This window comes from Amia ocellicauda, chromosome 17 (assembly GCF_036373705.1).
Source record: "Amia ocellicauda isolate fAmiCal2 chromosome 17, fAmiCal2.hap1, whole genome shotgun sequence".
NCBI lineage: Eukaryota > Metazoa > Chordata > Actinopteri > Amiiformes > Amiidae > Amia > Amia ocellicauda.
In genome coordinates this window covers 745,735-769,842 of record NC_089866.1, presented here as the reverse complement: position 1 = coordinate 769,842, position 24,108 = coordinate 745,735, and the positions used below count along the sequence as shown (strand labels likewise).

The window sequence follows — 24,108 nt, the reverse complement described above, 5'->3', positions numbered from 1 at the left end:
GGCGCACACTGCTGGGGTGGGAATGGGAGCCATCGAGGCAGATTTGAAGCCGGATCCACAGAGATCCCTTTCATGCATTAAGAAACAGACACACCGAGGACAGCCATTTCTGAAGCAGGGCTGCTTTATAAATTACAAGTACAATCATTTCAGTCTCTGAAGCCACGGCTTTACATACACATCTACAAACGACACAATCAATAGTACACACGCACGCGCACGCGCACGCACACGCACACGCACACGCGCAGAGATAGATACGCCCACTGGATGAATAATGCAAAGCAGCGCTCTTAAAGCAATCTGAGGGCTGATGCCGAAACAACAAATAGGTAACATTAAAGGCTAACTGCTTGGATTTCACCATCTATCTACACAAAAGGTTCAGAACAAATGAAGGAGGTGTTGCACAAAAGGCTGTGTGTCTGAGCAACAGCGATTCAGGCAGCTCCACCCCCTCCAACATGCTGGTCTCTACGTGAAATCGCTCGAGATGCAACCGTCCAAAAAACGGTGCAGGAATGTCTGGTACAGTTTTGTTCGTTGTCAACGATTTGCGCACCAGCGCTAACCGGAAAGACATCACGCACATGTATCAATTACCGATCGTTTGAATCGGAACCCCTGACCCTGGTGAAAGCCACGTGTTTTGCAATTAATTGTTGTGAAGTTGGCTGCAAAGGCGGCAGCCGCTGATTGCCTTCTTTGCAGCCAACTACGCAACAATTAATTGCAAAACACGCGGCTTTCACCAATCCTGCGCAGGTGCACCTGGCGTCAGCCTTCTTAACACACCACCACTGCAACGGGGGGGAACCTCGGCACTATTAATGCTACAGAGACCACTGAAGGACCCACAGGGACGAGAGAGGCTTCCCTCAAGCTTGCCAGCGCAGGAATAATTTTAAAAAAGCAGCTCCGAGAGGGAATGCAAAGGCAGTCAGCAGCTGGGGGGGTGCCATGAGTCCACAGCACGGGGGAAGAGCGCAGCTCCTCTGAACCCTGGAAGCCGATAGGGTCTCTCTGCTCTCCCTGCTAAATTAGTTCCAAATGCCAGCTCTGGGGCACCGCAGGGGAAACAGGGGGAGGGCGGCTCTTCTACCTGAGCCTCTGACATTCCTGAGAGCAGTGCCTGCACTCGGGCCGCCCGGACGGGACCGACTGCCACCCCAGGACCGCCACACCGTGGCCTGGCCCAGTCTTTCGATCCCAGGGTTTCCACACTCTCAGAGGGAGGGGGATGTTATTTTATTGTTATGGAGAACATGCACACTGGAGGACGCAGTGAGACTGGGGAGGGTGTTCTCCTCACCAGACCAATCGTGGCAGAGAGGGTGGGGGGTGGGAGAAGTCTGCCCAGTTGATCATTGCAACACTTCCTCCACTTCTCCAGCGAGCGGCACCGCCAGCCACACTGTGCTGCTCTGGGTGGGCAGGAGACAAAGCCCAGGCCGCCCACTGCGCTGTGAGACATCCACTCTGTAGAAGATTCTCAAAATTGGACGCTATTCAGTCAGAGATCTCCAAGCAGACAGCTTTATTGTAATGCCTCAACGTTTAATAGACGTAGTTTTATTTGTTCATCTTTTTGTACCGATTTAAATGCTTTGTTTCTACACACAGCCCACTGTGTCCATGTTTAATTCTCCACAGTGATCTGCTAAACAGTGATGCTCAATTAGATCAACGTCCGAAGGACCGATTGACTGGATGCAGGAATACGCAAGGGCCTTGATGCGCTCCGATACCCAAGACGAGAGGAAGCCACAGCTCATCTTTTGCCCTCCTGGGAGGAGACCATCTAAACCACCCTGTTAATGTCAAAGCACTGTAACGTGCACTGTGGATCAAGCTCATCTGCTTGCAGTATTCAGATTGAAATGGAGTGTGAAGTTGCTTAAAAAATAAAAACCGATACCCCACAAGTGCCAGGATGTCTCCAGGCCTGTTTGTTGGCATGAGGGGTAGGGAGTTCTGCAAACCCCAAGACCGGGCCGAGGAGTCGGACACCAGTGGAGCAGTCCAAAGACCATCGCATCGGCGTGGCTTTCACAAACGGCAATGGTAGCAACTACAGATGCAAGGGATATCAGGATCCTCTCAGCGCTCTGCGGAGACACAGCATCTCTGTGCTGCTCTTCTGCAGGACCGGAGGAGAAACACAAGTCTGAGCAGAGACACCGTGAGCTTCACAATCCCATTCAAGTCCTGATGGCTGATGGATGGGAACACTCACAGGGATTTATTTGTGATTATTTGTGGATTATCTTCTCTTCACTCACATCGGTACAGTCCGCACACACAGGAGCAGCATCTCCTGTAAAGATTACAGCCCTGGCCTATAATGGGAGCGGGCTTCCAGCACACGTCTGAGGGCAGCGCTCGGGATATCGCAGCCTGCCTGTACAGCCTGATAACAGGACAGGTTTCAGTCCCCCTCCCATGCAAACGCTACGAGGAAGACTGATCTGGGAAACTCGTACTGAGAACCCAAATATTCCAGCTCTGGGCTGTTAGAAGTGAATATCCCAATTGCTGTGGTGACAGAATGTGGCCGAACCATTCAGATGATGGTTTTCTATTCTGTATCATAACTTATACTCCTGGAACGTGACACTGAAGTGCCATTTACTGATGACTCGACTGCGAATCTGAGCTTTCAAATGCAGCATGAGAGCAAACTTAATATGTGGCCAAAGTTCAACAAAAAACACTGATGTACTGACAGGAGGAGTCTCTGTAGCCCTTCAATGCCATCAGTAAGCACAGTCATCTGGTAACCCTGAGCGTGTGGTCCTTTGCCCCAGAGGATGAGCATCAGCACACGTTTGTACCTTTTACCCAACGCCCTCGGCAGGAATAACAATCTTGATCAAATCTGTAGCTATAACACAGCCAATAGTCAGTGAACCCAGCCTTCCTAAACCTACCAGCTTTTGCAGGGACCATCTCACCCTGGCTAGCTAGCTGCAATGAAAAGAGAAGGGAAACTCCAGAATTAGGCTGGAGTAGAAAGACCGCTTCAAATACAGGCCCATTAAAACCCCCGAGCCCAGCAGACTGCAGGGATAGTGACACGCTCTTGTGTTCTGATCTTTAAAAAAAATGCTGAACCTTGACAAAGCCTGGCTGTGCTTAAGATTCATGAATCCATTTTTATTATTTTCATCATGGCCAGAGAATTTAATTAAGATGGCTGTGATAACTGGGGTTAGCGTACCATGCCACCACTGCTGCCGGCTGGCAGAGGCAGAGGAGAGGGAAGTGGGGATGCTGCCGCAGCCCTCGATATAAAACACATGATCCTCCCTTTCAGATTCCTGGCCATTTCGTGTTTTACACTCGCATCCGCAGAAAGGTCACCCGACTCGTCTGTAGCGAGTTAATTGTGGCTCAGGATGTCCCTGTCAGACACCAAGGGGCAGCACAGGGCCGAGCGAACAGGCTTTGACAGGAGACTCGGCTCAGAAACGTCTACTACAGAGAGCTGGCGTTACATGGAGTCCTCAATCATAAAAACAGTAAATACAATAAATAAAACTGAATCACCGGGATCAAACGCGACACTGCTATCAATGCACTAGCAGGGAGACGCGTTTCCCCGTCTTTACAACACAACAGACGCCACTGCTTATCGTGAGATTACATTCCCACTCTGAGAGTGCCGGTGAAAGCAGACACACGCAGCGAACAGCGCAGACCTGCAGCGCCGCACCAGTCGCCACCCAGCTCCACCAGCTCGGACAGTTTAACTGCAGTGGCGCGGCAGTGAGCTAAGCTGGGCAGAGGTGTTGGACTCCGGGACCAGGGCTCTGGGAAATCAGTCTCTCCATGTTGACAGTCTGGATGTGCATCTCTTTTGTTTTCAGTTTCTAAGTTTGTTTGTTTTAAAATAAAAGCAGTTTCACGAAGGCCTCGGTTTTTAAACCCAAACCCAAACTTTTTAAAGTCCAAATTGAACACAGCGATCAGAAATAACCCAAATTGGGAGAGAGGGAGTGATAAAATGGATGCCACTCCATACAGGTGAATATCCACGCTATTACAGTACAGGGACGGCCCACAGGTAACCGGGGCACAGCGGTTCTCACCCTCACACACGAGATAATAGCTTTCCCACCGCGGAGCCGCAGTAAAGACTTGGCCTTTCCCTCCAGAACATCCAAACATGATTTCAACATCGCCACGGCTATAAAACTATATTTATATTATATATTTCAACATTGCCACAGCTATAAAACAATATTTATGACGATCATAAACTACAAAGAAATGTAAAAGAGGCAGCTTCCTGCACTAAAAAAAAAAAAAAAAAAAAGTTGTACTTTTCTGAATGTTTACTTCTGCTCCAGAGAGCAGGATGCAATAAAAAGACGCGACGCGTTTGAAATCTGCTGGCGCCGTCACTGTAGTGCCAGCATCGTCCTTCATCATCCGCCGAGCCTAAGAACCCCACAGAACAGCGTTACATAAACAGGGCCCATCCTTCACTTCTTCTGAGTGTTGAATCAGACTGGCTGTTTTTGTTGTTTTTTCACAAACTTTTAAAAGCAAGTTTTGATCTGTGTAAAAAAAACACTATTACCAAACCCTCTACAACCAATTAAACTTAAATTAAAGTTAATTTCTTTCGAGCACGTTAGCCCTCGTTCAAACTCGAAAAAAACAAAAACCATATGACTGATGTAATATTCAGCTATGACACCCAAAGGGCAAATTTTATAGCCTAGTTAAAAATGAAGGTTGTCTTTCTGTAATGCGAGCCAAGTATTTCACCTAATGAAATAATAATTTCCAAACAACCTCAAAACTGCATTGCTTTCAGTAATTAAAACCCAATCTCGGCCTCGGGGCCACAGCATATAAAATTAGAAGCAGAAAAGGATGCAGTGATAGTGTGTGTGGGGGGGGTTATCATTTTGAAAGATTTAACAGCCACTTTTACTTTCTTTAGGAATCTGAAGCAATGGGATTCTTGGGAAAGCAGAAAGAAACTGGTAAAGCAATACATTTAATATTGGTCCATCTCTCTGCCCACCCTCCCCTGCTCTTAGTTGTCAGTTCTGCCTCTCTCCACGGGCCACTTCCTCATCTGAAACACGGGTCCCCTCTCACCCCGCGGTGCTGCTGCAGCCAAAACCTGGCACGTCGGCACACAACGTCCCTCAACGCAACACAGCACAGAAGCTCTTCTGTACTGAAAGAGGCGTGCAGCCCTGCAGGACAGACCTCCAGGGTCTACACGGGTCCACAACCCCACAAACACCCAGCGCGTGACGGCCAGGGTGAGCGTGTGGAGTCAGTTGGGCTCGGTGCGATGGCAGAGATCAGGAATGCACTGCCGTGCGTCTCTGTAATTATTATTTCTCTCTGAAACACAGACGCTGAATTAAAGCTTCACACTGCAGGGCACTGATTTTTATTCGTGTCAGAAATGACAAAGCGGTCCGGCTCCAGTGCACAATGTGCCAACAGCGACGCACAGCACACCTCCGAGGAGTGGCACACGTCCGTGCAGACGACAGGCAGGTGGAGGGGCCGGGTGCAGGGCGGCCGCACCCCGGGGTGCAGAGCAGGGGGCAGGCCCCTGTGCTGGGAGGACTGGTGCCTGTTAGAGGCTCATCCAGCGCCCATAATAAAGCCTTCTCCCTGTTGGCACTCAGAGCAGCCCCACTGACTGAGCTCCCCTCAAACTGCAACTACTACATAATTCATCTCTCCTCGTTTGGAATAATCCTGCCTAATGCGAGGGTGGGGGGGGTAATCCACTGCAGATGTGAACCTGCAGTCCAGGCAGGAGTGTGCAAGGTAAATAAATACAAACACAGAGCACTTTGAGCACAGAGCACACAAAGGCACAGAATACATGCCTAGCACATGATCACACGCATGCAATAAAAACAACAAACAAAAACCCTGAATTACACATTAAAGCGGATTGTCGTCAAATTTTTCAGCTGCTATTTATAAGCCACATGAATGACATTTGCATGAAACAGAATAACCATCTTTGACAGACGTCAAGACTGTCAATAAGAGGACTCCTGGAAATCTAGGTCAGCTGGGATTCGAGGAGCACCATGGAAAACACCGTCCGAGCTCGGCGCCTCTCTCTGGAGAAACCCCTCCGCCTAGCCTGGCTCCACTTCTGGGTGTTAGAGGTGAAACTATCCTCCTCACCAGCAAGTGCAGAATAATATACAAGAAAATATCTATATTAATATGTATATACATAGGGCCGCCCCCTTTATCGTTTCCAGGACACGGCTCTCTAATCCTCCGTGCCGCACCGGGCCTCCTGACCGGCTCACCAGCCCAGCGCAGCATCTGCTTCAGTGTGGACAGGGATCAGAGCCCCCCCCTACAGTCACAGGCATAAACCCCACCTTTCCTCACAAGTAAACAAATAGATCAACACAGACAGCATAGTCTGCACCGTATTTACAGAGTTAGAGCCTATGGAGGCTCAAAACACCATCAGAGCTCTGAACTATAACCGAACGGAGACGTGGGGGATGACAAGGTGATCAGAGTCTTCCAATAAAACCCGACAGTCAGGAGGACGGCAGTGAAGTTGCCCCCAGCCAGCTGCAGCACCACAGATGAACCTGGTTTCCCGGTACACACATTACGCTCAAAGAGCCCCCCCCTCCCTCGACTCACCTGTACTCGCGGCTCTCCTGGTACCTCTTGTTGGTCACGGCCCTCTGCGGCGCCGTCTCCATCAGCAGCTTCTGCGTGAGCCGGTTGGCGGGCGTGGGGTCGCTCTCGGCCGGCTCCTCGGGCTCCTGCTCGCACCTCCACTCCTCGTCCTCGTTGAGTGTGGGCAGGTATCCCGGCAGCACCTTGCCGTTGCCCGAGAGCGAGCTCTGGTCGCTGTATAGCTTGGGGCTCTCCCCGCCTGTCCTGGTGTATTCCAAGTAAATGTCCGACTTGAGGAACACGGGGTAGGTGTTCTCCTCCATCATGGTCTGGATCTCGGTCTGGGCCTGGTCGAACATGGCCAGGTCAATGTGCAGCTTCATCACGCAGTCCTTGATGAAGCTCTTGGTTGCTGGCTTGATCTGCCGCGACACAATCCCGTTGTTGTCCAGGATGTACTTCTTGTAGATGGCCTTGGCCAGCTTGAGCTTCTTCTCCTCGTTGCCCTCGCTGGCCTCCAGCTTGCGGAAGCCGCTGCAGGCGAACCAGAAGTCCAGCAGGTCGGCACAGTCCTCCTGCTTGAGGAAGGTCCGGAACAGGTGGATGCCATCCTGGTCGTCCAGCAGCGAGTGCAGGGACTCTGCCCACTTCAGGTAGGGGGGCGTGGGCGAGGCGCTGCCCTCGGGTTCGTAGCCCAGGTCGAGGTCTGGTCTCCGCGGTGTGGCCGTGGACGCCTCGCTCTTCAGCCCGTCGCTCTTGGCGGAGTAGAAGCTGTGGTGGTACGGCCTGGCGTCACTGGACACCAGCTCGCCCTCCTCCCCGGGAACAGGTGGCCGCGGGGCGTCTTCAGTAAAGCTGCCCCCCAGGTCCACCGGGTACCCCTTCTCTCTCACACTCATATCCACAGCGCACCCACTCCCAGTACAGCCCAAATCTCACACAAATTAAATCCAGACTTCTACAAGCGCTGCTGCCGAAGAATTCCTCCTGCAAGAGAAGAAAGAGAGAAGCATTAGAAAACAACAAGACGCCCTTTACCTCCCGTTGGTACGGGCAGCTGCATCCCCGTCTCAGGGCGGCAGCGTAACTGAACCCACACTGCTGCCCTAGAGCTCCTGCACCATGCAGCGCCAAGAACATCCACCGAGAGATTCCTCAGAAATCAAGTGTGAAGTATTTAGTGGCATAGCTGTCTTCCCCACATACCTGTGTATTTAAAACACACACATTCTTGTTATCAAGTTTCCTCATCCAAGACTCTCCCCCAAGGCGATGTCTACATTTCCACCCGGGGCTACAAAACACACTGTGATGCAGAAAACAGGTTAACAACCTGATAGGATTTTAAGCAGAAAAGGCTTAAATCTCTCCAGTTTCTACATTAATAACATTTAAAATGTATGAGACCGTCTTCTGTAATGAAATATTTAGAAGACATCCCCGGATTCAGTCCACAGCCATGGCAAAAATACCCCTGGATCAGACAACAACCCGTTCAGCTCTTACGTAACTGTTCACTCGGTCATTATCAACCTTAAAAATAAATAACTATATAAATAACAATGTAAAACCATGCATCCGCGCAGTCGAGGTGTGTCAAAGTCTGCAGGAGAAGCTGGCACGGGCAGCAACGAGCATTTTATTTCAGAGCTGTGATAAGAATCAGGCAGGCGGCTTCATATGGACAGGTTACGAGAGCATTACAAAAATTAAATGCTGTACAGGTCTCATATAGCGCTACTACCTCCGAGAACCAATATCTGTACAGTTCAGAGTGTACACGTCTGGCCCATTATTATTATTATTATTATTATTATTATTATTAAAGGCACGCTCTCATGCAGCTTTCACAAAAGGCAGAGGGTGAGTGGACTATCAACGTCAACCAAAGACCCATCTCCATACTTTCGGTGGATTCAAGTCAGTGCCGTAGGGTCCAGGGAGCTTCTGGGTCTTTCTACAAAAGGGTCAACATTTACTCTGCCATGTCAGGAATCCTGCTAACAAAACCCCCCGACGGACCTGACCCTTATGCTCACCGCGGGCGGCTGGGGGAAGACGGCCCCAGAGGTTACTGCAGGAATTCAAAATCTCATGGAGAGGTTTTTTCCACGGAGACACCAGCCGAGATTACAATTGAACACAATCTCAGCCGTCTCGCCAGCTCGGACACCTATCAGCCAGGAGCGACGGGGAAAAAAAGGGGGCTGGATCCTTCCAAGGTTAAAAAAGCAACTGCAGAGCAGAGAGCCGCCTGATCTGCCATGACGGTGACAGTTGAGGCACATGCAGTCACTCACTGATAACATCTCAACAGCCGACCTTGGCTGAAGTATTTCAGGGCCTGCGGAGGGCTGGAGGGGGCTGGGAGCGAACGGTGGTGGTAGGAGGTGACTTTGTATAACCCTCATTAGCTGCTGGAGAAGAGCTGCACAAAACCAGGCATGTTGCTCTTATAAGTTCCCCCCCCCACAACACTTAACCACTCGGTTTAAATGTTGCAAAGCTGCACAGTGTACGGCTCTTATCTCCAGCTTTGCGTGTTCACACACAGCACATATACTGGGGAAGAAAACTTGAGAGATAAACTTGATATTTATATTGATTTATATTATACTGGACTACAGTCGTTTCCAGAGGATCAAAGTGACCAATACACTGTGATTCCCCTTCATAAAAATATTGTATTTCTTTGGATATAAATCTTTCATATTATGAGCCCGTGCAGACGTTACTCGTCCACTGGGGTTATTTTCCAATCTCTTCCTCACAGGAAAAAACTAAACAAAACCTGAGGTTCTATACAAATACAGGACATTAAAATATAAAATACACCCACATTTCTATTTGTGTTGTTCCGTTATCACCTGTACATTGAAAATCAGCCTCCTGAGAAAAATCCTGTCTGCACTACAGAGCCCAAACCTTTACATTCACCAACTAAACGATCCAGCCGACACCACTCCACACGTTCCCATATTGCACTGATAAATGAGAGAAATAGGCCATAACTTTTGTTTCTTAAGCTAATGTTGCACTGATTTGGTCTCTGACCCTCCAATCTCTTTGCTAGTGCTATTCTGGGTTGCAGTTCCACTCTTACTGCTCTCTAGACAAAAGTATGTGTGTTGTGTGTGTATATACACCATATGAAAACACACTGGGAGACGGGTGACCGGCCTGCCATAACGCACAAACATCTCTCCCTCAGCAAGTGAAACTTCTCCCCGTTCTGATGGGAAATCAAAGGACAGCAAACAGTATCTCCTGCTCAGATTGGCGCTGTTAAAATCTGCTTGTTCGAAATGCCATACATTGTGCACAACACAACTAGGGCACGTTTCACTTTGTTTGCATCAGGGGCAAAAATAAATAAATCACAGCTTTGTGTTGCACACACCACAAGGATGCAGGATCCTGTGTCCACTTTGAAATGACACCACCTCCAAATTCAGACTGTGTGCGTGTAAGCACATTTAATGTTTTTATTTCAAAATCAGCAATAATGATGTCATTAATGGGTTCAATTCAGTTGTTTTGTTGCTGCCTTTGTCATCATAAATTACACAAGACGGCAGCAGCTCCTCTCAATGCATTTTTGCAGAAAAGCAATACAACAGTATCCAGTAGTTTCGCTGAAATTAACTGCCCTGAACGAAGGCTTGTCAGAGGGCTTCACACCACACGCACTTCAAAGGCAGCAGATTGCACTGGCTCATCAGAGGAACTGTTTTCAGTGGATCTGCCTAAAAGACAATGCTTCCAAGACACATATGGTTGGAACGGCTTCAATGTTCCTGTTCTTTGTAATATACTGTTTTCAGAAGGCTTAACACAACAAATCTGCCCTGCCATGGCTGTTATTAGCAAACCTACTCCATTCCTGTCCAGAACTATTACCCAATGAACGACATGCATTTTGCATCCAGTCTGTGGCATGAAAAACATGACCCAAAATGTTTGCAGGAAGCCTCCTGGTGAGAACTTTTGTATTAACAAATCAGATTAGATCGATCACAAATAACACTGTTATCCACAACACAATACAGCTTTGACACCCAAGTCATCAGCAAAACATAATCGAAGTGTTTTGATTGCAATTGAACTTCCTAACACGAACATGAAGCACAAACCGGAGGCAACCCAGCGCTTGCGTCGGTGCTGTGTCGTGTGTACAGAGCCCAGACGTTCAGCACATTATTTACAATTACAACGAAGCTGGGGGCAACAAGACAACAAGCGGCGTCCGAGGGCACAATCTCACCCCTTTGCCCCGGAGGAGGGGTTGTTTTTCATTTGCACCAGCACCACGTCGCCTCTTCATTGAAAAGAAAAGAAACGTGCATTAGCGACATCAAAGGCGGCCGCGGCTCCGGTTACTTTGCCGACTTTAGAGAAGCACTGCGCGGCCGCCCGCAGCCCCTCTCCCCGGGATCGGTGGCTCTCCTCCCCCCAGCACCAGCACGGAGCGAGCGCTGAGAAGCACCCTGTTCTCCGCCGAGCGCGGCTCCTCGGAGCAGGCTCTCCCGGCTCGCAGGCCCTGGCGCTCGGCTCGCTCGCTCCGGCCCGATCGCACCCCTCGCCCCCCCGGCGGCTTTGAAGTGCAGCCCCGGATCTCAGCCCGTCTCGGCCTCCGTCTCAGCGGCAGCAGCGGAGCCGGGTGGGGGAGGGGAGCAGAAACAAACTCCACACACACACCGCCAGGCCTCCGCACAGCCGCCCGAGTGGCTCAACTTCAGAGCCGATCCGCGGCCGCTCGGCGGACCCAGGCCCTTAGCCCGCCGCCGAGCCCCCGCTCCGCCGGACCGGACCGGATCGAGAGCGGCGGGGGAAGCGGAGGGACACATTCTCCTCTCCGGCTCCCGCGATCCGACACCCCGAGCCAGGCGAGGAAAAGTTTCTCACTTTACCCGTGAAAGGCTGCCCTCCGTTTCCGAGTGCATCGGGAATCCCGGCGTCCACAGCCCGCTGCGAATCGTGTCATAGGGACGAGTTGCAGGAGTTTATAAATAACAAAGAAAACAGTCCGTCCTCCGCCGCCCCATGGCTGTCCCTCACTCTCCTGCTCTGCTGTCTGTGTGGATGTGCGGAGCAGGCGGTGCTCGGCAGCGCCACCGGCGGCCACGGGGCGCACTGCGGGCTGGGAACCACACACACAGACACACACAGACACACACACGCACACTGACACACACACACACACACTGACACACACACACACTCTGACACACACACACACACACTCTGACACACACACACACACACACACTCTGACACACACACACTGACACACACACACACACACACACACTCTGACACACACACACACACACTGACACACACACACACTCACACACACACACACACACACACTGACACACACACACACACACACACACACACACACTCACACACACACACACTCTGACACACACACACACACACACACACACACTCACACACTGACACACACACACACACACACTCACACTCTGACACACACACACTGACAAACACACACACACACACACACACACACACACTCACACACACACTGACACACACACACACTCTGACACACACACACACACACTGACACACACACACACACACACACACACACACACTGACACACACACACACACACACACACACACACACGCACGGGAGACTGCTGTGCCACAGAGGGATTGTAAACCGCTTTCTCAAAATACAAGGAAGGGTGGCAGTCTGATCAGCCCAGGGATCGATGCCGCCCCGTGTCCGGCCCCGCAGCCCGCATGCGTTTGATCCAGAGCAAAATGAATCGATCCTGGCCGGCGCTGTGACCCACATATCCACTGAAATGTCTGTTCAAGATGAATACAACCGTAACTGCCCCCCTCCTCCGCACGCACACAACACAGACTCATTTTGTAGTACAAGCGTTACAAACCACACTAAATTAATCATTAATCCCGACTAATAGGCCCCCAGCAGACGTCTTTTGCATTATGCGGCTTCCTGATTAAATGTCCACTTGTTCAGCTCATTTCACTACTTAGTTGTTTCTGATGAACAATTCAGTGAAAGTTGGCTGAAGCAGTAGGCAGGGAAGCTTCGAGATTTTAAAACTTGCTTATGCTTCACATACCAAGCAAAGGTAATTTCCAGAATGACTATTTCACTGACACAAACACCGTTTTTAAAACAATACTTCACTGGCTTTTCATACTTTTGGGTATGGATTGTTAGGGTTAAGCTAATGCCATGTACTGCCCCCTACTTTTTTAAATCATCCCAAAAAAACTCAACAGAAACCATATTCTTAGATCGATCTGCCCAATGTGTGATCTGAAGCAACAGCTCCCGCAGAAATGAAAAGCTCTCAGAATAATAAACAGATAAATAAATAAACAGAGTTCAAAGAGTTTTCTGGCTCGCATCACGGGTCTCAAAGTGTGTGGGTGCTGCCACGCACTTGTTCAATGAGTTAGCAATTACATTACACAACATTTGGCACAACGCAGGGCACTGTATTCATTTGGGAAGCTGCATTACACATGAACCTGCTTACACACACCATTCACTAGGACTGGAACATGCTCACATGAGTGTGCAAAGCATTCCCGTGTAAAATCTGATTTCCAACTCATTTAAAGTACAACACACAAAATAAACACCATCCTTCCACTGAGACACACACAGATTTATACTGCTATCATTCTTGCATTTCTTATTAACTTCTCTCAGTTATAGGGTGCATTTTTGTTTTCCAACGAAACCAGGATTCCCCCAGGCCCTGTGTATTATACACATCGGTGTCCTATAAAAAGAAAACATGAACCAATCCAAATATCAGCAATGCACCACTGTGCTCACAAACTTCAGAGACTGGTGCAATGACTGGAAACAAACAACAGCTTAGCTCTTCATCTAAGAGTCATCTGTTAGAACTACACTTCCCTGTCAGTAATCACTGGGGGAGAGGAAGAATAATAGCTAGCAGACCTTTCTGACATGCGGCAGCAGCAAGTGGCATGTTCTCACTGCGCCATTAGGGCTGTTACAGTAAATTCCCCTCAGTTAATAAAACTCAAGACACAGACCGGTCAACAGGCCTTCTGAGATCCAAGAGACGACAATTCAGCTCCATGGGAAATTAATTTTCATGCACAGTGTTACTGCAGTGGTTCAGAAGACGAACTCCGTAAACGAGAACAATACTCGATGACACACTCAAATGCATATATAAATATGTTAATTACACATGGACAGTCGGTGCTTTAGGTGAGTTCCACGAAAAGGCGGACGTCCACCACGCTCAGGTTTCATTAATAGTCCAATATATCGGACTTGTATCGGAAGCCAGATGCAACTGATATTCAGAAGGGCCTTGTGGGGCACCGTGCCCGTCTTCCCTTTATTTATTTATCTGTCTCATTAACAGACGCCGAATCCCTGAAACGAAGGGCCAGTTGCAGCTGAATTATACAACTGAAGTTTGTTCATGGAGATTAAGGGTTTTGCACAAAGTACCTGAACACGTTTAACAGTTCGACAGGTAACGGAATAGCTGCTGTGTTCACTGCTTTATTGTTCAATAGGGATTTTATCATCACTATTATTATAATAAATCGAGTTAAAGGGCAGCTTATTCCAACCACTGTGGGGCAAGATATGTTAGTTGTAACACACTCTGACCAACATCTTACATTCTAGCTTTCCCACCTCTGGAAACAGCTCTAATACTGCGCTTGCCGGCCTGTGCTCAAGAGGCGGCCCGTAGGTCGGCCCTCGGACGGGTCACGCACAACATGAGCGTCTCCAGGCCACGCCCCCGTCGAGTGAGCGTCACTTTAGGCTCCTCCTCCAAGCGGAAGAAAACGAAACGACAAATGTATGATTTATGAATAATTATGTTTTTGCTTCTACGTATAATGTGTGTAAATGAGAAATAATGTGCCAGGAAAACAAACGCGTATAGTGTGTATCTTGTGAATAGACTATATAATGTCTATTCACATTATTTTTTTTAACCTTGGTAACAATGAGTTAATAATATATGTTTTATAAGACGATGTAAAAGTATAGGCTACATTATATATTTTATGTACTGGTTGTGAGGGATTGCGATCCTCTACCAGAATGCAGGTTACAAATTATTTAAATAATAAAGAGGTCGATTCAAGTTGAAACACTAAGCAATTTATAAACAGGAAACTGAGGTATTTAAATGTGTCCACGCGTTCTGATTAAATTCCTAGTTTGTATTCTGTACAAGAAATATTCTGTTTTCTTAACGACTTTTTAAGCCACATTTACAGCACAATGCAGACCCGCGTCGGGACTGGTCTCAGTATTTTCTGTTCGCGGTAATTTGACTTTCACTGTGTTATTTTATTTGCTTGTAATAAACGCAGTCTGTACAACCGCGCCCGGCCCCGTGTGCGTCGCGCTGCGGTCCACTTCCGCTTCTGACGTCACGTTTTGTAATTAGGAGGTGTGCGGGGTCGGATGTAAACCGCTTTAAGTCCGGCCACAGTGTAAACGCAGTATAAATGAATCAAAACGCAATCTATGTCAGTCAACAGCTGCTTTATCTGTATTTGTGTCGTGCTTCTGATAATGAGATAAATATCAAGTCTACATAAGAACAACAAACCAAATAGCATCACACGCATTCAAAAGCAGCCCATGGATCTCAACAAAAGCTCCGCCATGGAAGCAGCTCAAGCAACACAAAGATGTGAACTGAGGGACAGTTGCAGTGTAACAGGGTCCGTTACAACCAGAATCCGGTTCTAAACCCATCTGGACCGATGCAGTGCTTGGGTGGTCTGCAAAGCCGGGGACAGTCTCTTCGGATCCCCCTGCAGATCTGCTCGCACCCGGTACCTCAGTGTTGCTGTTGGCTGACAGGGAAGTTCTAGTCGGAAGCCAACAGTAATATTTGAAAACGTGGTGCTGCTCTTGTCGCCCAGACACAGAATAACAAGTTCGCGCCATGCCGTTATCCTCTAGAAATAACATTTGCAAGCTGAAGAGCGCATTTTCACAATGAGAAGCATTCAAAGATAGTATTGTACTTGCACAAACTGGCAGTGATTTCACAGACACCTCCAGAGGCCCCGAGTTGCCATACCGCCCCTGTCCATACAGGCTGAACACAATGGACCCGAACCCGACCGGGCGGGGAAGCCTGGCAATGTGCGTGGCGAGTCTGGGGGCTCTCGCCTTATTTTTCTCTTCCCAAATTCAAAAGCCTCATTGAAGAAATATCCCTCAATGCACAAATACAAACCAAACGCTCCAGAAGGCACTGGTATATTTTTACATTCAGCAACTACATATTTGCACTTAAAATGGGAAACAGCTCTCCATATTTAGAAGGAAAATGTCACGCTGCGAGATTATCCACTTGTTTTAGGCAAATAAACCTCAGCCGTTAAATTAACATTATTAATGGCAACTGCAATCGCCCAAACAAACGCAACAGGTCTCTATAATTATGTTAAATTATAATCTGCATAAGGTGTACATTTTAATTAAGCGTTAAGTGCTCTTCCTTCGACCGCAGAAAGTAATAAGAGAAAGTAATTTATATTTGCATGCTTCATTAATGTACCATTTTAGGAAGAAAACAAAAGTATGCATTATGCATTGAGTTATTTCTTATTATGAACATTATTAATAATAATAATAATAATAATAATAATAATAATAGACAGTTTGGATATGCAATTAAAAACAAAAACAGGAACCAAGCCCAGGTGCTACTGCAAACTAGAAGCGTCGCTATACGTTTGGACAAACACTGAAAAGTCAAGTTATTTCAATAGAGATATCGCAACACAACGTAAAACGCCATAAAATAAAACAGATTATTATTTAAATTAAAATATTTGCTTTCTGTTGCGAATGTGTATTGTATTTTAAAAAATTTTAAATGTAGATCCGTACTACAAACCCAATCCGTACACACTGCAATCTAAGCCCCACCGTGCGGATCCCACGACGCCGCGCCGCGCCGAGCCGCCAGGCAGCGATCAGACGCGTTTACCGGCAGAAATGAAACGCTGCTCTCCAGCAGACGCGCGTCTGCAGCCATTGACGGCGCGGAGACTCGGGCGCTGTGAAGAGCCTGTGCGGTTGGGTTTGTTCTGGAGGCTCCCAGTCACGGCTGCCGAAGACGACGCGATTACTCTGGCTTGAACCAGACCTTCCCCTCGCCTTGCAGGAGCCGCACCGGAGTCTCCATCCTGCGACCCGGGCCCCGCCGCCGGCCCCGCACGCAGACGGCTCTGTATCCCGGCTCTGCGTGGGTGACGGGCGACAGCTATTTTCAAAGCCCGACTGTTCCCAAAAGCAGATGCGTTATGTTAAAATTGACCCAGTTACAACTTTATCACACGCAAGTACCAAGATAAAAACAACCAGAACTTTATCCGCATGAAATGCAAGAGACGGATGAAGATCCGCAAGACCGGGGCTGCAGTGTGAGAGAGCGGCAGTCCGGCGGACACGCACAGCAGGGCAGGCTAGGCTCAAGCCCCACACTGCGACACGGTGCCCCGCAGCCGGGCTGGGAGTGCAGGGTACCGAAGTCGCACCAACGCAGAAGACACAGTGGACGTGTACCTGTTCATTATTATTTGAATGCGTTTTTAATGCTGTTCAGATCACAGTTGTGTAGCTGGCGGGATCAGCCCTACTCCCAAGGGCAGGGGGAGTGTGTGGGATTCCTGGGCTGCATTAACGGCACATTTAACGACCTGCACAGGAGATTCCGATCCTACACGAAGCCCTTTTAGAGCCTCTTAATGCTTCACAAAATCCACAGGACTCTGACTTCGGTCTCTGCAGCTGCAGGTCCATTCCCCTGGTCAACCCCCACACCTCAGCACAGCCCTGTGTCTTTATTAACTCTCTGTGAAGAGGACTGAAGTGGTGACAGCAGTAGCAGCATAATACTACCAATGATGATAATAACAGTACAAAATGCAATTGCATAAGTGTGGTGTTTATTTTAACTGACTTTGCACTCAATTCAAATTCCAGTGTAATTATTGATTTAGAGGTTCTGCTCTCACTGACATATCTCCCGTTAAACAATTCTAGCAGGAGGGGGGGTGAAACGGTTATCTGACCACCATGAAGGTCAGCGGGGTCAGAGTCAAGACCCCCACCCCCTCTCACTGCTCCGCCATGTTTTCAGGCTGATATTATGAACAACCTCTGAGACCTCATGCATTGACCCCTTCCCTGCATGGCCAGTGGATTTGCAGATACCTGACTTTCATTAACATTCACCAAACGAGCACAATGTGTTGAATGGCCTCCTCTCGTTTGTAAACTTTCTTATGTTCTTATTTCAGTGCTGTTATCCTTCATACAGACGGCAGCCGCCTGATTTTAATTTCTGTTATTGTTTTGGGTACCACTTTATATCTGTCCACACAAACAGCCATGACACATTCTTTATAAACCAGAATTATAAATCTCTAACTCTGCAGTGACCGGACTTTACCAGGGATTCACTATTTGTTTCTGACACAAGGGTACATTTTATTTTGTCACGTATAAATCCTCTGCAAGTTAATAATTCAGCGTTATTAGCTTACCCTTCATGCTTTCCATAAACTACCGATGTGTGCAATTTCGACGAGGGTGGATTTCTGTGGCAAAACACACTTGCCACTCCTGAGCAGGGTAAATTGGGCCCCTGGCCGTTGGGCCACCGTGCTGGGGAGAGATGGATCTGTGTCTGGATCTGAGTCACCGTGGGATCGTTCTTTTAATACAACAGCCCTTAGAAAGGACGTGCCATCTGAAAGTTATACATGATCACGTTAAGGTAAGGGACGGGGAACTGCATTGACCGTTATAACTGGACCCTCCTCTGCAGGCCGTGTGCTAAGCGGGCGTTCATGTGTCCCACCAGTCAAAACAGGTCCAGCTGGAGTCGCCACGAACTGCAGACCGGTGACTCCCGCTGATAACAGCCGATCAACTAACCATTTACTAACCGACTGGGATGTAGGCCGGACCAGCCCCAGAATGCAGACCTTCATCTGTGCTCTCTCTCTGGGCGGGTTTTATTTATTTATTTATTTATTTATTTATTCACAATAGCTTCAAAAAACTGAACTGTGACACGGTGTACAAATTAGGCATAACATCCAAAAAAAGGAAAGAATGAAAGAAAATCAGCAGAGAAAAATCACAAACCCCACATGCAAAAACCTGTTCTTCAGAAAACTTTTCTTTTCCTTTCATGAGCTTCTCATTTCAAGAAAAGCGCATTGTGATGCACAGAAAAAATCTCTGTAAAAACATACTGAGCCCGTTGGTGTAACAATGGAATTAGTACGGGAACCCGCTCTGTAATTTGCATCATTATGGCCCTACTACTACTTTACATAATACGCAGATACACAACTGGACTGCTTTGTGAATTTTAATGCACATTGAAGATCAAGTCAGAAAAACTGCTTAAGCTACCAGTAATACACATTCAAACAGTGTTGTCTGGGCAAAGCTAGTCATACGTGACAGATAGGATTAGCAAAACTGAGGTATGTATGACCTTCCCTCGAAATCAAGGATAAGAAACACAGCCTGGCTTATAGATGAGTGGAATCCATAATTTAATACCACTGAGGTTATGTGCAGACTGAAAGTTTAGCAACTGCACAAGTTCATGTGTGTTTCACTGCTCCTGTACTCGCTCCAGAGAGAGAGAGAAAGAAAAGTTTGAGTAAGAATAAATCCGTCCAGAAGGTTATTTATTCATTTGTTTGTTTGACAATTGTTTGTTTCGTGAATTCATCATGAAAGCGTTTCTGTAAACAGCCAGGCAACAACAACTGCACTTGCACACTCCTGCACAGTTAAAGAGTCTGCAGATGTCTTTATTGTTAATGGAGAAGAGACTTCAGTAGCTGAATAAATAAAAACAATGTCGTTCCGAGAGGAGGGATCTCAGAGTCGAGGTCACCGTTCTCTGGCAGACGAACACAGTGTGTGTGTGTAAATGTGTGCGTTTATAAACCCGGTACCGCAGCGTAAGGGGTAGGAACGCACATACAGAGCAAGAAGGGCAGTGTGCATTGCATTTGTATAAAAATATGTAGTGTTTGCTGTTCTTACAGATTGTGCCAAGTCCTTTCCATCTCTCCAACCTTTTGTCAGAATTATAATTATTCTTCTGGAAACGTTTATGCACAGTGGAGTGCTGTGTTCGGCAGACACATCCTGGACAGAGTTAGCACTTACAAATGTTCACACAACCGGGTGAGGCTTTTCAAACTAGCTTGCGTCTGACTTCCCTTCAAGATGTCTAGCTTTCGATTTCGAGGACAGGAAGTGTTAAATATGCGTATTAAATATGTTAACGATGTCAACACAGAACTGGAGTCCAGTGTCGGTCAGCTCTGCTTTCTGTGGAGTCGTGTTTTTATTTCTGTTTATTTATTTATATATGTTCTTGGCGGAAAATATCTGCACAGTTTAAAAAAGCCTTGTACAAATCTTGGCAGAATAAAGAATTTGTTACACACTTCGCTCGACACCCCCCCCACATCGCAAGGCAAGAGGAGGGCCTGCACTACGACACACACAATAACACACATACACACAAACTGTTCTAAGTGGGTACATCATATTAATGGTCAAATATGTGGTGGCTGTCTGTTTGGGTACGAGCTATACGCACTCAATTCAGTTTAATTCTACTCTGCATACACTTGTACACCCTCCACCAAATCCCTCGCTTCTCTACGACACTAACACTCACTGGGTTGCTTTAGGAAGACCTGCAGGTGGGGTGTGTGCTGTGCAAGTCTAATTCCTGAGCGTTTCATCTCTCTTAAGCCATAAACTGTCTCCGTTTCTTAATGGAACCTCAGACAGACACCGAGTGATGAATCACATGCGAATGCGATGCTGGTGAAGTCGCCGCAATGACTGCTGTATCACCACGATGCCACAGAGGGCAGTGGACCCATGCAGCGCTGGCCTGTTCGTCTGTATGAAATAAAACCGCACACCTGTCTGATGAAGTAATAAATAAATAAACGGGAGTTTGCATTACAGAGGCTCCAGCTTCAGACAGTGATGCGATATGAAACGGTGAAGCGGCGCATCGTTAGCTCGTCTAATTGGTGGGTTTAAAAGGGAAGATTGGCACAAACGACATGTAAAGATGACGGAGAGAGAGTTTTTCAGACACATAAGGCAGAATGAAAAGCCCTCGTCGCAACGTGAAGCTCACTGGCTGAATCTGCAACAGAGGGGGAAAGAAACCCAAAAACCTCACCAAAACACTGCATCTCAGAAGGGCAAGAAAACAGAAAAACATCTACCGACAGGCGGCTGGCCTTATCGTTTCAAACGTCAAATTTGATTTTGACCAAAATCATAAAACCAAAGATGCAACTGCTGTCCCTACCCCCCCCCTCGAATATTATTAATTACAACATGCCTTTTTCCTGCACTGTGTTCTGATGAGCCTGTCAGCTTTAGTTCTAGAACACAACAGCACTACCATTCCTGCAGATTCCAGAACACCAGTAATTTTTAAGCGTGCTACATGTGTGGCAGTGTATGAAATGAAGCCGAGCACAGATAAGCCCAGCGTGGAGCCGAATCTCATCCCGCCACGTGCAGCACTGAGGGAATCAATCCCAGATGAGATCGGAGCCGCGAGATCATTATCGCCATACAGGAACACTGGGGGGGCACGATGGGATTCCCAGATCGTCTCTTTGTTTACCTGCTCCTCTGCAGTTTAATTTGGGCGTGAAATAAAACAATCAGCAGATAATACAGCGGGATCGTCCGTCCCCAGGCGTGCAGCACCGGCTTATCTGCCTGTTAGGATTCCTCTATGGGTTCGGAGATCGGCACTCATGAGATGTGCGTACATCAGAGCGGCTGCAAAGAAATGCGTTTATATCATATCAGTCAGAGAATCAATCCACGCTGGAGCAAAGCGGAGAGTCGGGGCTTTGCGTTTGAAGGTACAAAGGCCTCTGCGTTTCCCCGCTCCCGTCTCACCGCTGCCTGTGAGATACCCATCGAGGGCTGTGCGTCTGGATCTCCCTCCCTGGCGGAGCTGCCTTCACGAAGCGAGAACATGCAGGTGGTTCCTGTTATCCGCCCTCTGATCTGCTCAAGCCTAAAAAGGATAGCTATCAGTCTCTGCATATCTCTCTCTCTCTCTCTCTCTCTGTCTCTATATATGCGTGCAGTCAAACTGTGGAGGTATTTCACCTGTTTTAAGTGTCTGGATTAAATCACAATGAAGCCCATCCACCGATCGCAGAGTACAAACCCACTATTGCACTGTTTCTGTGTCCAAGAGGCTTCTCTGGTCGCGCTCTGGTCTCGGGACAGAGATCTAAGATGGGTGATGGGGCTGAAGCTTTCATTTAATTGGGCTGAAGTGTGAGTTTTAATACCGTTTCCTGGGGTAAGAAACACACAAACATCTATAAAAGCTATTTGTGGTTAAAACACTTTTTGCTCCTTAGTTCTTCTCCCTTCTAATTAAGAACTCATTGTCAGTGTTTTTCTATTGAAGTTTACACAGGCAATGGGAGAAAGTTCAGTCGTATAGCAGCATTTTCTCCTCACTCCGTGTAAACTATCTGAGCCGGATTTTCTGGCAGCTTTGGGCTGCAGTTTTATCTCAGCACTGTAAGCGCTAAACCTGCACACTTTATAAACGGCACACCTGCAAACAATTGGGGATGTAATCTGCAGGCTTAACTGCACAAAGTTCAAAGCACACAGGAATGCAGAGAGCCATTGTTGTACTCGGCGGCCTTGATTGCATCAGTTTATATGAATGTTTCTCGGGCCCGAGATAAGTATAACAAATTCGAATTATTTGCAGACGGCATAAAACCACACGTATTACTTTACGAAACGAGTATTAGGGATGGACAGTGAGTGTAAGATCCTGTGTCTTCACCACTCGGCCGTATTTACACTTATTTACACGTGTGTGTATTTTACCTCTCTTCTGTGATCATGTACAGAGAAAAGAAGAGGAAACTGCAGTTTTACAAATTCCACACCAAAGCTCAGACTCCAGCCTGTGTTTCAGAACAGCCTGTTTCTGCTCCTCAATCCCCCAAGTGACCTTTTCACCTGAGACCCTGCTCTCCAACTGAAATGGAAACGGAGGAAGAGGTTTCCATTGCAGTTTGTACTTGGTGGTGTTGTGTGTGTGTCTGTGTGTGTGTGTGTCAACACATTCCTCACACCAATATCAATCAACCAATCAATGTGAAAGGTATAAGTGGTCTCTGCACAGATCCAGGGAGCCGCTCGCTCTACGACTGGCCGGCCGGCACAGCTCATTAGCGGGACCTGCAGAGGAATGGGAGCTGAGCCAGCCACGAATGGGGGCGGGAGGGGGGGGGTTAATCAGTAGGCACCAAACAGCCATGCCACCACCAGCTCAGGTTTATTTTCTACACCTCCGTTCTCCTTTCCTGTCTTCCTGGCCGTGCCACATGGGGCATTCACAGGCAAGCGTCTGAAGGAAATAAAACACACACACTCCCACTCTCTCTCTCTCACACACACACACACACTCACACAAACACTGCATGGCAAACATGTGTCTGGCCAGCCCTCCCTCCCGTGCTGCCCGATGACATCACTCAGTCGTGGGAGTGGTCGGTACACTGAATCATTCTTCACACGGCATCACCGAGGAATTCTCCATCAACTCGTTGGAAAGTGGTCTCTGTAAGGCTGGACGTTTATAATTTTAAGTTCAGTCAGGTCTGGCACAAACCCAGAGGCCAAGTTCTAACTGACGGATCCTTTACTATCGACCCCACGTATCCTGCTCACACACACACACACACACACACACACACACACACACACACAATCTCCAGGTATCAGTCCGCACACGAGCCGAGCTGCTCCCTTCTGGTCCCACTGTATGTAAGAAAGAGATTAACTGTACTCACCTTCACGGAGCAGCTGTATATCTGGCACACAGACGCACACCTCCTATTTGTAAATCCATTGGCTGGGCCGCTCAGTGCTGAACCTCCGGACACACAGACTCCGTCCTGCAGACTCGGCGTCCTGGTCCATAGCACAGCGAGTTTCTGCGCAGGCCCCCCATGCTGCCATCCCGGGCTGGATGTCCTATCCATTACTTCCTGCAACACAACAGACAGAACATTTGGCAGTCCAGAAGATGGGTTTGAATTGTGCCCGTGTCAGGCAGGGCCTTCTCCACCGCTGGGCGCTGCAGTTCAGCTCAGCAGCACCACAGCAGTGGCCCCAGCCACAGCCCCGGTTCCCCCAGTCCTTCACCTCTCACGGGCATTTCTCAGGTTCAGACTGAAGTACAGAGGCATGCGTTCACAGGTGGTGGCTAAAGATTATATTACTACTGATTAATTAAGTCACTAATCAGTGTCACCGAGTGCTGGCTGGAATGAAAGAGAGGGG

At 48.0% G+C, this 24,108-nt stretch overlaps 1 protein-coding gene across 3 annotated transcripts in view; it reads right to left on the bottom strand.

The window, feature by feature from the left end:
- Window positions 1-23,757, bottom strand: part of axin1 (axin 1) — a 41,020-nt gene extending 17,263 nt beyond the window's left edge. The window contains exons 1-2 of one of the 3 annotated variants that reach the window (XM_066689769.1): window positions 23,616-23,757; window positions 6,664-7,629 (exon numbers count right to left, since the gene is read on the bottom strand). In XM_066689769.1, coding sequence (XP_066545866.1) covers window positions 6,664-7,541 — 878 coding nt within the window. In that variant the 5' untranslated portion in view covers window positions 7,542-7,629; window positions 23,616-23,757. Of the gene's footprint in view, window positions 1-6,663; window positions 7,630-11,552; window positions 11,775-23,615 lie in introns of those variants that run through there. The other 2 variants (XM_066689768.1, XM_066689770.1) reach the window with 2 other exon arrangements.
- Window positions 23,758-24,108: the final 351 nt, after the last annotated feature.